This window comes from Choloepus didactylus, chromosome 12, assembly GCF_015220235.1.
Source record: "Choloepus didactylus isolate mChoDid1 chromosome 12, mChoDid1.pri, whole genome shotgun sequence".
In the NCBI taxonomy this organism is placed as follows: domain Eukaryota; kingdom Metazoa; phylum Chordata; class Mammalia; order Pilosa; family Megalonychidae; genus Choloepus; species Choloepus didactylus.
The window spans coordinates 28556296-28572955 of NC_051318.1; the positions used below are offsets into that span (position 1 = coordinate 28556296).

Here is a 16660-nt window from a genome sequence, read left to right on the forward strand (position 1 = left end):
TACGGACTTCCAAATTTAAAAAGACTGTGTACAATATAATAAAGGATGCTGATTTACAATATGTGAGCCCTCTGCACCATTTCACAGAGAAAAATAATAGTAATAAATAGAAATAGAACATAATAGGTAGTGTTCTTATGACAGAACATACGTTTTTATTTATGTGGCTTCTCAAGCAATAATGTGAATAAAATCAGTGCTAAACTAGCTTGCATTAAACATGAAGTCATAGAAACACCCAACTGAGGGCTCCAAAATTTTAACATCCTCCTGTAATGTAGTTTCCTGTGAACCATTTAAACAACTTACACTAAACTTTTCAGTGCACTTCATGAAATTCCTTAAACAACCTTTCCATTTGTGAGGGTAATCTAACCTGAAGAGTGAAAACATTTTACAACAATGGTTGGTGCATAGTGATGGAAGAGAAAAAGAGTCGTTATTTTTATTTCTTTCCCAGGTTATGCTTATGGTTTCCACTTGGAGCCATTTGGAACTTGATAACTTACTAGAATACCCGAGGAGGTACATGAATCTTTCTGTTCTGACAATGCGCATTGCTTTGAACACTGCATTATTTTGATTCTCAGTGCAGATGCAAAGGGCTGCACTATAGTACTCTGACTTCCCCTCTAGGAACCCATCTAGCTTTCCCCCACACCATCCTATAAAGTTAAACGATCATCAAGCCAAACATTCAAGGAGTCATTGGGGATGGAAAGGAAAATTAAATGAAATATTTGGTGACTGTGCATTTACTTGGTCCATTAACTTTCTTTCTTTTCTTTTTTCTTAGAATAAATTTTCCATGATTAAAAAAAATCACAGTAATCACTTGGGGGAAAATAACAGTGAAATGTGATATTTAACCATGTGTGTTAGGTTTCTGTTTAGACTCTATTCTCCCAGTCTTTGTCCTTCTAGTAAAATACCAGAAATCATTAGAAACTGTTGGTTAAGGGATTTTCTGCTTAGCGTCAAGACATTTCAAATGCCTAATTTATTCCTTAACTTAGCTTATGGTCTTAATGAATGAGTGAATTCTTTGTAGAACTTCTCTGCCATTTTAATATGGGCCTTTGATTTTAATTGTATTTAGTATAATTTTCAGTTTTTAGAACAATTGATATTCCACCTAATGTGCAGTTAGCCTTAGGCTCTGAATGTCCTTTACAGGTCTTTATTAAGGGTCTGTATCACTTTTCTTCCTGATATGTGTACTTGCATTACATTTTACTATTGTGTTACATCTGTGTTCTTTGTGATTTAATGTATTCAATCATTGTGACATTCTGTTACAACTCAAGACATTAGAACATTATTTCTTTTCCCTTGCCCCATTAAACAAACACTTAATTGTTCTTTAGGGGACAAGCAGCCTGCTAGATACTGAGAATACAAGGATGGAGTGGAGGGATAGACCTTATTCTCAACAATGTCAATAAGAAGTAAAATAATATAATGCTGTTAATGTTAAGCTTACTGTAATAGTGACATTAGCCTTTATACAACACTACAGATCTGTTACACCTGCCCCATGCCTCCCCACAGCAAAACAACCCTATTTCAAATGTATTTCCTAATTAAAATTTTCCCTTGCTTAAAAAAGATTGCTGTAAGACAAATATCTCTAATTCTTTCTACAGGTCACTGCTATTTAGAGATTTTTCTGTTTTTTTTAGATCAACTCATTTTGTATTGTTTCACCTGTTCAACTAGAAAATAACCCTAGAAAATTAGAAAACCATCTAGAGAGTGTTTCTTTTATTATTTTTACCCTTTGTAAAAAAAGTGGATACTGTTTGGATACTGGTTCTGCTTTTGTATTTTATCTTTAAACAAAATCTATATTATATTCATATGAAATGACTTGTAACAAATATAAAATGATGAGATATTAAAGTTAAAACACTAATTTCAAAAATTATTTTCTGCAACACTAAGTTAGGATTTACATGATAACAACTGTTTTGGTAATGAGTAAATCAATGCATTTAAATATGAATGTGACTTTTGGTTCAAGCTGGCAAATTGAAGCCAAAATTTTACCTCCCATCCATCTCCAAAATCTATTTATGTTGAAGTAAAACTACAAAATGTGATACATCATAGAAGCAATAAAATCTAGAAAGTGGGACAGCTATTAGAACTGAAACTTTAAAAAATTATAGAAAAGGCAGATGGACCATTTTAGAATACAACCAGAGTTCAGCGAGTCTTTAGAGCAGGCACTAAAAAAGACCACAGCAGAAGGCCCTTTCAGGATCAGGATTTGTTTGGGGGAAGTACAGAAAGCAAAATAACAAAAAAGCTTTAATCTGATGGATTAAAGACTATCGGTAGACATCTGAACAGACTGACTGTCCCCATTCCTATGTATGTAATGGTGGTGTTTGCCCACAAAAAAAAAAACAAAACAGGTATCTACTTTCTAAAGACTTTGGAGGAGCTCTCTGAGAAGGCTGTGAATCTCGGTTTCCTCTGTCTCTAGAAAGGAACACGACCCTGCCAACACCTTGATTTCAGCCTTATAAAACAAAAAGCAGAGAAACTGGCCAACCCTGTTAGACTTCTGAACTATAGAAATGTGAGAAATAAATGGGTGTTGTTTTAAGCTTCCAAATTTGTGGTGATTTTTTACAATAGAAAACAAATACAACCAGAGTTCTCACCCACAACACTAGACACTAGGACACAATGAAGTGGTGTCTCTAAATTTATTACATGACAACATTGTAAATCTAGGATCCTATACCCAGATAAAACATTTTTCAAATAGGAGAATGAAGTTTGTTTTATTTTTAAATTAGATCTGAAAGGCCTTGAATGTTTGCCTTCCACATATCCCATCTGAAATATTATTTAAAGTTTTACCCCAGTGGAACAAAAGAGGAATCCAAGAAAGAGGACAACATAGGATCCCAATGTTAATGGTGTAGTGAAAATAATCCCTAATAGAATATCTTGCAACAAAAAAAAACCAGCCTGTTTATATTTATGTAACACTTACATTGGTACAATTATGAAACTGGATGACTTAGTGATGTCAGGTGAAGGTATATTTCTTATGACTATGTGAGAAATGAAAGACAATTGGAATCTTAGGAAAACATGTGCAAGAAAATAATGAGTCAAATATAAAGCTATCTAAGATTTTCCTGATTTCTATCAATCATTAAAACATAAGAAGTGAGAATCTATTTTACCTAATATTTGAAATACATTCCTTTGAATATTACTTTAGTAAAATGGGATCAAATGAACTCTAACAACCTTGTTTTTTTTCTTTTAATTTTCAAAAGTAACTTTATAGAACAACTATAATGGTAGAACAAAAGTAATGGCTGCTTGAATTTGGCAATTAATGGGGTAGGAAAGAACTGTAGCTCCCTCCTGCAAATTTCCTCAGCTTTCTTTGTTGAGAATAGGTAGCTACTTATTAAAACCAATAGTTTAAAAAATAGATGTGTATATTATTTAGAATTATGAAAGTAAGCACTCACAACATTTTCTTTTTAAATGGAAATTATCAGAAGTGTTTATTCCTAGAGAAGGGGACGAAAGAGAAGGAAAGATAATTTGTACTTTCATTTCACATTCTTTGGTACTTTTGAATTTTTATTTCCATGCACATAGTAAAAGTTTCTGATTAATAGTATTCCAAGTTTACATTCAAAATGTTTATTTTTTTCCATTATGAAAATGTGTTTTGACAAAACTATCCTAGATGGGTGTAGCAAAAGATTACTCTTCAGTCTTATCATTAGCCCTTTTACCAAGTCTGATAGTTTAAAAAAAAGGAGTTGAAAGTAATGGTCAATATATAGAGAAGCACCTGACTGCCCCACTTCTGAGAAAAATGAAAATAACCAAGGGAATATGAAAATCCTAGATGGCTGAAAAGGGTCCCATCTCCATGCAAGTAACTGACAAATTTCTTCAAGAGGAATGGGAATTGGGTCAGATTGAAACACACTGTGGTTGGTTTCAAGCTGTATGTACCCCCAGAAAACCATGTTCTTAAATCTAATCCATTCCTGTGGGTGTGAACCCATTGTAAGTGTGACTTTTTGATGAGGCTACTTCAGTTAAAGTGTGGCCCACCTCAATCAGGAAGGATCTCCATGCTATCACTGGAGTCCTTTATAAGAGAATGAAATTCAGATGGAGGGAGAGAAAGCCACAGAGGGAGCAGCCAGAAGCTGAACATCAGGGGAACCTGGGAGAAAAGGGAGAGACCAGGAAAGGCTGCCATCTGCTTTGCTATGTGACAAACTAAAGACCATGGATCATGGCAGCCAGCCCCAGAATGCCACAGTCTTCAGGGAAAAAGCATTGCCGTGATGACACCTTGATTTGGACTTTCTTTCAGCCTCAAACCAGTGAGCAAATAAAGTGGACCCACTTCATGGTATTTGCTTGAGCAGCCTTGGAAACTAAAACACACACTGAGCACTCACTTGTGATTTTCCCCTCTAAGAAAGAAGTGTGGACACTTTGAAGGGGGACCTGTGATCACACAAAGTCATTATTTGGAGAAGAATGGCTCTAAACCATGAGGATGAGTTGAGATGGAATTGGGGAGCAGTCTCCTGTATTTCCTTAAGCTGATCAAGAGCATTCAAAACAGCAGAGTGGGGAGCATCAGGGCAAAGTGAGACTTCATCAGTTTGAAAGCCTGCATCCAGTATCAAATATATCAGAGAAAAATTCAGGGAAGACAGCTAACTTGGGAAGGCTTGCCTATAACATTGGATCCCTTACCACTCTTAACCACTTAAAATCCTAAGAGTGAGTGAGGTGTGTGTGTGCGTGTGTGTGTGTATGTGTGTTAGTTAGGGTTCTCTAGGGAAACAGAATCAATGAGAGGTGTCTCTGATTATCAAATTGTAAAAGTGACTCACGCAACTGTGGGTGTGCACGAGTCCAAATTCGGTAGAGCTGTCAACAAACTGTCAACTCCTAGGAAGATGTCTGATGAACTCCTCAGGAAATGAACTGACAACTTCGACAAACTCCTCAGGAAATGAACTGGGGTCTTCGACGAACGTGTTTGATGAACTCCTCAGGAAAGGAACCGGCAACTTCGACGAACTCCTCAGGAAATGCTTCACTGGGCAGCCGAAAAAGAAGTGAAGGTCCTCTATCTGTCTTGCTTATAAGTCTTCAACTGATTAATTGGATTAAATCCAGCCAATTGCATTCTCTCATTGTGGAAGGCAATGCCTTTCATGAGTCATCAGTCACAGCTGCAGTCAATTGACTGATGATTTAATAAACCAGCCTGTTGGTTTATTAACCAGCCTCAAACATCCTCACAGCAATTGTTAGGCCAGTGTTTGCTTGACCAGACAGCTGGGTCACCTGGCCAAGTTGACACATGAACCTAACCATCACAGTGTGTATTAAACATAACCACTCTGAATAGTTTTGGAGACAAAAAGATAAAAATCTCTGTTCAAAGATGAATACACAGAAAATGAAATATGGAGCCTAATAAAATTTTCTTTACATAAAAGAAGGAAAACAGATTTTAAGAGGCAGGACGATAGCATATGTGGTAGTTTTAATTATGTAGCCCAGTTTAGACATGTTTTTAATCCATATCCCTGTGGGTATGAACCCACTGTAAATAGGACCTTTTGAAGATGTTATTTTAAGTGTGGCCCAATTGAATGAGGGTGGTCTATAATCTGGATTACTGGAGGCCTTTCTGATGCAGTTAGTCGGAGAAAGCCACAGAGAGGAGCCTGGAACTCAGCAGGAACCCAAAAGAGAAAGGAGAAAAACACTGCCATGAGATGCAAGGCAGGGGTACAAGCCAAGTAACTCCAAAGACTGCTGGCAGCCAGCCCCGGAATATTACAGACTTCAGGGAGAAAGCATCAGCTGGCTGATGCCTCAAGTTTGGACTTCTAGCTTCAAAACTGTAAGCAATAAATTTTTATTGTTTATTTGTCATAGCAGACTGGAAAACTAAGTCAGTATATATTTGAAAAAAGTTACTACATGATAATTACAAGGTTATTGCAAGGGTAATTTTAGGTAACGCTCAAGAAACTTCTAGGACAAATCCACTCAGACAAGAGATGAAGAGTGAAAAGGGTATTTAACTGGAATGCAGGTATACATAAAAATGGAGTAGATAAGAAAAAATAGTACCATGCAAAGGAATAAAAGTTGGCAAAAAGATAATTTACGAATAATCGACCAAATAGAGATTAGAATAAGCAAAGTGGGGGGCATGCTTAATGAATGCTCCAAGAATGCAGGCAAGGTCCATGACAGAGACCAAGAATATAAAAATGATGAGAGGGAATGTGATAAATATGAAAACATACAAAATAAACTAAAAAAAGAATCAAAGAAATAATAGAAAATATCTTTCCTGAGCTTAAGATTACTCTCCATTGCAGATATAACTGGTTCCTCCTATTCAGGCAAAATTTAAGAAATTAGACCCAATTCCAAAGACTCTTAAATTTTGAGAATGAAGAAAATGTCCTAAAACTCCAAGGGAAAAAATAATATATTTGACTGGGGAGAAGAAGACTGATGTCACACTTCTCTTTCAAAGAGAGTGGATCAGCATGTGTGTCTACATTTTTACTGTAGGAAAATGCACTATACTGGTATGGACAAGTTAAACAAGATAATCAGATTTGCTTTACCAGGAATGTGGAATTGGAACCCAGAGATCCCAGTCAGTCCTAGACGGCACTTGAACTAAGTAAGAATAAAGCAATAAAATTACACCCTCTTATATTATTTAGATTCAAAAGGAAATATGAATTGCAAGTACAGAAAATGTGAAATTGCTGTATATAAAAATATAAGAGAATTGGCTAAAGGTATTCTCAAATGGAAATTTAGAGCAATAAATGTTTTACTTATTGCGTAAAGGTTAACTTCAATGAGCAAACTGTCATTTAATTCAATATGGTTATAAGGAGAATAATAAAAAAAGTTAAATAGAATATAAAGGAACTGACATAAATAAAGAAATTCATACATTAGAAAACAAAATAAATATTGACATGTCCAAGAGCTGTTTCTTTTATAATACAAGTAAGAGAGAAAAAAAACTTGGAAGTCTAATAAAGGACCAAAAATAGAGATAAAATGAAAATAAAATATGAACAATGAGGAAAGGAATATAGACAAATTAAGAGTGTTAAAATGAGATCATTTGATGTACAGCTCAAAATTAATAAATTTAATACTCTCAGTAAAGCAAGCTAGTTTTAGAGAAGGATAAATTATCAAAATTAACACAAAACAACCTTGACAAATTAATAACCATGAAAAAGGAAAAATTTTTTAATTATTTTCAAGGAAGAAATTAGACCCAGAAAAGCTTGTAATTTCCATGCTATATAAACTCTTCTAGAGATTTTAAAAATATGAAAATTGCTATTTCTAAAATATATATTAAAATCTCAGTTATAGACATGCAAAGTATGAATACTAGCAAATCAAATAAAGAATAACAATGCAAAATATAATCTCACATGCTAAATATATGATATTATAAATTATATGTATGTAGTATGTGTGTGTGTGTATATGTATCAACATTAATAAAAAAGGCTGTAAAAACAAATTCCAGTTGTTTTTAAGTTTTTTGTTTTTCATCCTCAGAAGTTATATTTTGGGTGATTTTTTGGGTAACTTTTTTCATAATATTTTTATTTTGAAATAATTCAAACTCATGGAAAAATTGCAAAAAAAGTTTCAAAAAATAAAATTAAAAATTGGTACAAAGAACTCTATTTTGGGTGATTTTCCCCTTCTTTTTACTTTACTTTTTGTCTAAATATTTTGCAATCAGATATTTCAAAAATATTTACAGGAATCTTATTAGTTCAAATATTAGAAAAATTAGTCTCATTCGTTCCTCGACTTACAAATGGATAAAGAAAAATTGCTGAGATAGTGAAGAATTATATGTAAATAATATCATGTGTTTATTCTAAGGATTTCCTTGTAAAAAGTAGCAATATTTCATTTACCTCTGCTTAGATAACATTTATAATGACCAAACTGAATTGTTTTGATGACCAAACAATGACCAAAATGAAGTTTTTCTTTGGTTGGCTTAGAAAAATTGAAAAAACAAAAAGAAGTTGAATTAGGCTGTCTTTAAAGTCCTTCTGAATCATAAATTCTGATTCTACTATGTATTCCAACTTATAAAAGGAGTAATAATATTATATTGGACTTTACAATTTGCCAAATATTATATCATTTAATCTTCACAAAAACTCTATACGGTTGGTACTAGGAGATTTATTTTCATCATCATCATAATCATTATTCAATATCAAATAGCAGGTAATGATTCATTAGAGATTTCAAATTAAACATATTTTAAGGAAAATATATCAGAACTTTTCACTAACTGAAAATTTGCCTTTTTTCTTTCCTAATCACAATCACCTACACTTTTGTGCAATTAGATAATTGTTTGAGAATCTATTTTCAGTTTAAAATGTCTTCTAGCATATCATTCTTATTTCACTGAATGGTGAGGTGGAGTAAGCTGCTATAGGTAGGCTCCCGAGGAGAGCGGCTCTGAGAAGGAGCCTGCATGCAGGTGGTTACTTGGGGAGGCCTCTGGGGAAAGATACCTGTGAAGCGGTGTCAGCAAGCCTGCTTCTTCAGCCGAGGGCAGTTTCTGGAGAGGAACTCCACTGGGGACTCCAGTGGGAGCAGAGGGACTGAGAGCCTGGGTCCCACGCGACCTCTGGGCCAGGCACGTCCACCAACACAACAGAAATACTGACCTCCGAAGTCTGGATAGCCTTGCTCATTCACAAATACACCTGACAGAAAAACAGGCATCTATCAGAGTTTAGGAAACAACAGAAGTTGTCGAGAAAAGAGCAATGAAGTTTTTCAGGTAAGTTCCAGCAGAAAAGGAAATTTTTAAGGCATAAATCCGAAAGGATAGAGTGGATCAAGAGACAATAACCTCTTAGAATCTGGAAAGAAAATTAATGCATGCTAAAGCATTTATCGAAACAGAAAATCTAATGCTAAACCAGCAAGGAGGAAACAGAGTCAAACAGATTTGCATACAAGACTCACCCCAGACACAGAAATTGACAACACAAGATACTTTGGAGGAGAGGATGAATGAAGAGGACTGGGTGAAAGTCTGTTTAATAAGCAGTCAGATTCTCATATCCCATTCCTTACCCTACAGCATACTGATTTCCTCTCCCCCACCCCCCAAAAAAAAGACTGGAGGTACATGTCTTTGGAGAGGGGAGCTCTCTTTAGGAGATAGTTAAAGAAACTATTGTTGGACTGTGTGACACAAGGAGGAGCTCAGGGTGGGTGGGGGGATGTACTGAAAAAGGGGATTAGTTGGATGCATGTGTACTGACAGCCAACCCTCCCCTATCTCTAGCCATGTCCCACCTAAACTGGCAGCCCAGCCTTCACCCTCCTGGGCAGATATTGGATAGACTTTCCTGGGGATTCTGATAAACCCTAAAGAAAGAGTTTTAAAAGTTCCTCCATCAAACAGCTCAGGCAGGTCATCCTACAGTACAACTCACAGAGAACACCACCACTTAGGTACCCAAATGCTCTTTAATATGGGCAGACAATTAGGGATAAGCCAACATTTGTGCAAAGCCTTCCCCACGTGAAAAAACAGGAGACAAAACAAAGAAAAATAGTAACTTGGAGAAAACACAGCCTCAGCAATCAATCAAATACTATAAATAAGAGTACTGTTCATATCTTTGAGAGATAAAAGAATATATTGCAACCATGAAATGAGAACAATCACTTCAAAAAAGGCAACATTCAGAGGACATAAAGTAGCTCTTAGAAATTAAAGCATAATAGGAAAAAAAAGTGAAAATTTTCATAAAATTATTACACATAAAGCTCACCACCTCCTCTGGAAAGAAGAGAAAAAAGATGAAAGGATGTAAAATAGGAGAGATGAGATAAGAAAATTAAAGGACAGGCCCTGGAGATCCAACAACTAAAATATGGAGTAATGCTTGAGTAAATCTGGAAGCTAATAATTTCTAAACTAGGATTCCATGCCCAGACTAACAATCAATTAAATATGAGGTAGAATAAATACAGTTTAGCCATACATGTCAGAAATTTACCATCATGTGTTTTTCCTTATGAAGATACTAGAAGTTGCAGTCCATCAAAATGAGAAACAGGGAACATAAGATAAAGGAAACAGGAAATCTAACACAGGAAAGAGACAACAAGATGATGGTTCAATGGAGTTGCCAGGCTGGTAGCTTCACACCAGGAATGAAATTATCCATTCCAGATGGCAAGACGTTCTGGAAGATATTTCTTAGGAGGATGCAACTGATAGAACTCCTGATACAATTGAAACAACTGGCAAAGTATTTGGAGTTGAATTAGTAAGTACATAGAAAACTACAAGATTATTATTAGCTCTGGGGAAATCAGAAAGTAGTACAGGAGTGGAAAACTAGAGTTGACTATGTGGCTCACAGCTAAGAATAGGGTTAACATCATCCTAATAATGGGAATGCTGAAATTAATCTTACTACATATGGAGGAATGGGTAATGGTATAGCAATGGCAAGGAGTGGGGAAAGAAGGTTTTATCCTCATATTTCCTAGTGGGAAGCCTATAAACAATGCCAAAAAAATGAAAAATCAAGAAAAGCATAAAACATGCTTTTTACAGAATTGCAGCAAATGCATAAACAGCTAAAAGAAGTGCACTTATTTGCCTGTGAAAAGGAAGAATTTGGGATGGGGGAGGTGGAGGGATTTTTTTTTTTTTAATTCTGTAAAATACCTTGTGGAATTATTTGACTAATAAATGTGCATGTATAACTCTGAATAGAAATGTTTATTTAAAAGATGGATAGGAGAAGAGTATTACATTTGCCAGTCAAAAAGAAGGATTCATTTATTGACCTGAATGAACTGCTGTATTCTTTCTTAAGTGGCTTGAGCTATAAATAAGCAAGCCAGCTTCTAAGCAACTTTGGACAAGCTTCCTACTTGGATGTCATTGTTAAACATAATCTACTAACATTCTTAAATGTTGATCTAAATGACCTTTAGATTTCTATTCTTATAATCCTAAGTATAGACAGTATTCTTTGTAGACTATAATATTGGAAAACGTGTTCTTCAATAAATGATTAGTTTACCAGTGAGGTAGCTTATACAAAAAAAAGAAAATATCATACAATAAAAATGTCAGTGCTGCAGACCTCATTAATTCAGTTTTTTTTCCATATTCTACCTAGGCGAAGGTGAAGTTTACCTTTGAATGCCTAAGAAGAAATGAATATTGTAAGCATCGTTATAAGGATATCTTGGTCATTAAGTTAAAGGAAATTGAAGATTGAAGTGCACAATTTATGATTGAATAGTTTCTTTTTTATTAACTACATATAAATTGAGTTTTATTCATGTAATGAAGCCTCATTAAATAGCTATTTTATTCAAGTAATTTGCTTCATATTGGGATTGCAATGCTGAGAGTCTAGAGTCCTTGCTTTTCAGTTGACAGATGAGTAGGGAAATTGACATGAAAATGAGCACTTGAGATAAAAGAAAAAAAGTAATAATTGCTGTATGGAAGAGTTATTAAAAATGCACTAATAACCGAGGACTGTGAATCAAGGTTTCATATAGGGGATGTCCTTTGATCAGTACTTGAAGGATAAATGAGGTGCAGGTAGATGAGTTGAGGGAGGAAATTCCAGGCAGAAAAAGCAACTTGAGCAGTTCTACACATATGGGTGAAAGCATCACACATTCAGATATGGATGAAAGAACCAATGGAAAGAGCCAGTGGTTCAGGATGGCTGAAACATTGAGAGATGAGTCTGGAGAGAGAGGAAGGGTTTTTTCTAGATTATATTATTTAGATGGAGGCAGTGAGACACCATTGATAGGTATTAACAGTAGCCAAATGCTTCAAGTCTTTTCTATGTGCTAGACACTGAGTCAAGCACTTTACATACAAAATCCTATTTAATCCTTACAGCATCTCTATCAATGTCCCCATTTCCAAGTTTTTCAAGCATAAGAGTAACATGATAAAATTTGTGTAGAAAATTCATTCTAACACCCATAAGAAAATGTTTCCCTCCAGTGAAAAAAATAGGACACAAATGGCTTATACAACTACCTAAAAAACATTAAAGTTAGTACGGAGAGAAACAGGATAGGAAAAGTTACAGAAAATCAGTGAATGTGGTTTTATTTTTTTCACAACTTTGAAAGTTTCCAAAATATGCATTTATCATTTTTTTTAAAGGAACAATATGTATTTTAGAGGAGGGAGGTAAAAAAGAAGGGAGGACGAGAAAGAGAAGAGATTTGGAGAGGAAGGAAGAAAAGAGAGCAAGTGAGAAATAGATAATCACTGAAAGACAATTTCAGAGGATAGGCTGGAAGAGGACAAGGTGAAAAGCAGAGACACTCCTTCTGTAATGGTCCAAGAAAAAGATAATGAAGGCTTCAATTTAGGCAGTCATAGAGTAGAATGGCAAACGGAAGAATATGGGAAATATTTATAAAGTAAATCAAAAGGAACTGACTCCCTTGGACATGTAGTTGGTTCTTATGTGCATTCACCAAGACAGGGGGATATAAGACATGCTTGAGGTTTGTGAAAGGAAATGATGAGTAAATGTGGTGCCTATACTTACTGTTATGATTGATTGGTCATTTCACTTAGTAAAACTAGTTAATGTTACTTAATGAGTTGCATGAATTAATCACATTCCTATTAAAGAGAAAGGATGATTGAATCTACTTGGCCACCAAGATGATCCAGAGCCTCAAGTTCTGATTCAACCTAATGAAATCTTTTATTCTGTATTCATCACAACCCAGAACTTTGATGCTATGACAAGCAGGAAGATAGAAGAACAATTGAGGAACATGAAATACTGGTTTGACATAATTATTGACTATTATCCAGAGTGTGTTGACTCTTCTTTCCTTTAAAAAATATTTAATTGCTTGCAAGATTTTGTGGCTCAGAATTTTAAAGTAGCAGGTTTGTTCTGCTAGGAACTCCTTCCTGTATGTCTTTGATCTCTTTTAACCCTCTACTTTTTTTTTTTTTTTTTAATCCTACAGGGCTCTATGAAACCTTTCTAACCAATGATGAACCAGAATGCTGTGACGTCAGGAGAGAAGAACAATCAAATAACCTATCCAAAGGGACGGTAGAAAAAAGTGACTCCTGTCACAGGACATCGCTCACAGTGTCATCAGCAACGAGACTGTGCAACAGCAGACTCAAACTGTGCGTTCTTGTCCTGATTCTCTTGCATACAGTACTCACAGCTTCAGCAGCACAGAACACAACGGGACTGAGCTTCGGAGGCATTAACACACTGGAAGAAAACTCAGCCAACGAGGAATAATGGAAAGACCAAATGCCACCAGAGAAATGGCTGGCCTACCATGAAGAAAGTAACTGCTGTCAAATGTAACAGAAACTGGGTGCTTTTACCCTCTAATTACTTCTTGCAAGGCCTTTAGGGTAAAATTTAAAAAGATGGGCCTGAATCCAAACAAGGACACACACACAGCTTTTTATTGACTAAAAGGCTGTAAAGTGACTTAAATTTCTCACACCATTTTATACACTGTGTTTTAATGTTTGGAGGTTTTATTTGCTTTCGTTTTGATTTTGGTTTATTTGTTTTGTTTTGTTTTTCTTTTTTTTGCACTTGTTAATACAGGATTTATTTTGGGGGATGGTTTCTCAGAGGTAAACTAAGTCTTTTCACTGTCTCTCTCTCTCTCTATATATATATATATTTCTAGTCATTTGTGTGTGTTCATCAGATAGTTCTGTCTTCTATGTCCTGTCAGTTTCTATTAGAGGAATGATTGCTATGACCTCATGGTATAGCAAAAAACAGCAACAAAAAAAATAACAAAAACTCAAAAAAAGACAAAAAAAAAAAAAAGGAAACAACAATAAAAAAATAAAAAATAAATAAAAAAAAATCCCCTACCTCTCCCTTCTGCCCATGAATCCCAAATGCCTCTTCCGGCCCCTTCCGGACCCTTCCTTTTCTTGTCCTCTTCTCGTCCCCTTAAGCAGACAACATCCGCTTGCTTCTGTCTGTGTAATCACAGTGAATGGGCGTGCACGCTCCGGCGGGCCTCTGAGCCACTGCTGCACAAACTCGCAACTGAGCGGAACCAAGGGGGCCTGGAGGGGGTCCTTTTTAGCTGAACAAACAAGTGTTCTCCATAATAGGTGGAATCGGACAGTTAACACTTTTTTTCTTTTTATGTTGAAAATAAAATAAAGGAAAAAAACTATAATGAACTGCTTTCTTCCAGTCCCCCGTTTCCAAAAGGTCCAGTCCTTTTTCGCTGGTCAGTTGAACGGGAGCAGCTGTCTGGAATTGGGATGTGATGAGTTAGCAGTCCTTCCCTTAGAGACTTGAAGTTGGCTATCATTGTGGTTTCAGTTCTTTTGCAGTAGTATACGAGCAAATTCTGGCCATTGTAATGGGAACAAAGAGACTGAGGAAACAATCTGGACTTCTTTTCCTCCTTTATTGGTGTGGAAGAGATACTAGAAATGTTCAAACATCTGCAGTGTAGGGAATAGATACAATTTTATGTATTTCCCCAACAAATGATTTAAAATTATTCCAGTTATAAAGAGTATGCAATTCTACATTATCACAGAGGAACAATTTCTTTTTAAAAAAAAATTAACTAGATCAGCCATTTTCATCACAGTGCAAAACTTTATCTCTCTAACATGCTCTAGGTAGTTGAGGAAAAGAGAAGTCTGATCACCCTGTTTGTATTTTTGTGTGTGGAAACATTTCACCTGCTGAGTGTATATGAATTTGCTTTCTTAAAAAAAGGCATTTATGAGTTTACAGTAGAATCAGTGGAAGGAAGAGTTAATAAGGGCTGTTTTTAAAAAAACAAAACAAAACAAATAATTAAAAAAAAAACACTTTACATTCCTTCCTATTCTCTAACTACACTTGGGAAGTGCACTTCAGATATGTTTGCTGTGTAGCTGGGAGATGAAGGAAAACTACAGAAAAGGTCCTCTTAGCGAACAAAATTTAGTTATTAACTTTATAGCTATGAAATTCCCCCAGGCGTTTGTTTTTGTTCAAACAGACTTTAACCTCTGCATCATACTTAACCCTGTGACATGCGTACAATATGCATATTTTGTTTTGAATAAAAAATGTTTTGTTCCAGTCTGTTAAGAATATTCAAAAATAATAAAGGTATTGCTTAATAAAATTGCTAGAATTGTTTAGCAGTACATGCACAAATATTTTACTAGATTCTTTGTTTTAATAGTGTTTTGTTGAGACTGAAAATCCTAAGACGGTCTGCACAAATACAAAAAAAAAAAAAAAAACACCAAAAATGCAAAATTCTCTAGTTTTTGTTCCTTTTTAAAAACTTTTATCATGCAAATGCAAATACACTGACATATGCACACGTATAGAGGCACATTATTTTAATTTATGGACCTGTGTTCTTTTTCTGAGGACACAAATGGGTGTGTGAATGGCTGGGGGGGGCATTAACTGAATTAAATTGTTGCAACTGTTTAACACTTGTAGGAATGAATGTTTTGAAAGCCTTGACTAGTGGTGGAGTATAGATTTCAATGGGATTGGGAGGGACGCAGCAACAGAGGAGCTATAACTGGACAGTGAAGTAATGGGTGATGAGGTATTCCTAAGGGAACCTAGGTGAGCTCTTGTTCAACAGACCTCTTAACTACTCTAAGTGTATATGGCCAGGAAAAAGTTTGCTCTAACCTTTATCTACCTCTGCTGTGCAAAGGCCATTCAACAACCCGTTTCTTTTTTCTTTTTTTTAAATTCAGTTTTATTGAGCTATATTCACATACCATACAATATCCATGGTGTACAGTCAGCTGTTCACAGTACCATCATATAGTGTGTGTTCATCACCTCAATCTATTTTTGAACACTTTCCTTACACCAGAAAGAATCAGAATAATAATAAAAAAAATAAAAGTAAAAAAGAACACCCAAACCATCCCCCCCCATCCCACCTTATTTTTCATTTAGTTTTTGTCCCCATTTTTCTACTCATCCATCCATACACTGGATAAAGGGAGTGCAATCCACAAGGTTTTCACAATCACACTGTCACCCCTTGTAATCTACATTGTTATACAATCGTCTTCAAGAGTCAAGGGTTGGAGCTTGGTGGTTTCAGATATTTACTTCTAGCTATTCCAATACATTAAAACCTAATAAGTGTTATCTATATAGTGCATAAGAATGTCTACCAGAGTGACCTCTTGACTCCATTTGAAATCTCTCAGCCACTGAAGCTTTATTTCGTTTCACACACCCCCCCCCCCCGCTCCCCCCACCTTTGGTCAAGAAGATGTTCTCAAGTCCAGATTCATCCCCGGGAGTCATATCCTGCATTGCCAGGGAGGTTTACACCCCTGGGAGTCAGGTCCCATGTAGAGAGGAGGGCAGTGAGATCATCTGCCAAGGTGGCTTATCTAGAGAGAGAGAGGGCCACATCTGAGCAACAAAGAGGCACTCAGGAACAACCTGTTTCTTTAACGTTGCTTGTGCTTCTTACGTTTATAACAAAGGCATTTCCATTTTTTCAGGAAAAT

At 35.6% G+C, this 16660-nt stretch overlaps 1 protein-coding gene across 1 annotated transcript in view; it reads left to right on the forward strand.

The window, feature by feature from the left end:
- The window catches only part of FAM155A (family with sequence similarity 155 member A), a 658250-nt gene extending 642875 nt beyond the window's left edge, over positions 1-15375 (forward strand). The window contains exon 3 of the mRNA XM_037800531.1: positions 13126-15375. Coding sequence (XP_037656459.1) covers positions 13126-13415 — 290 coding nt within the window. The 3' untranslated portion in view covers positions 13416-15375. The remainder of the gene's footprint in view (positions 1-13125) is intronic.
- Positions 15376-16660: the final 1285 nt, after the last annotated feature.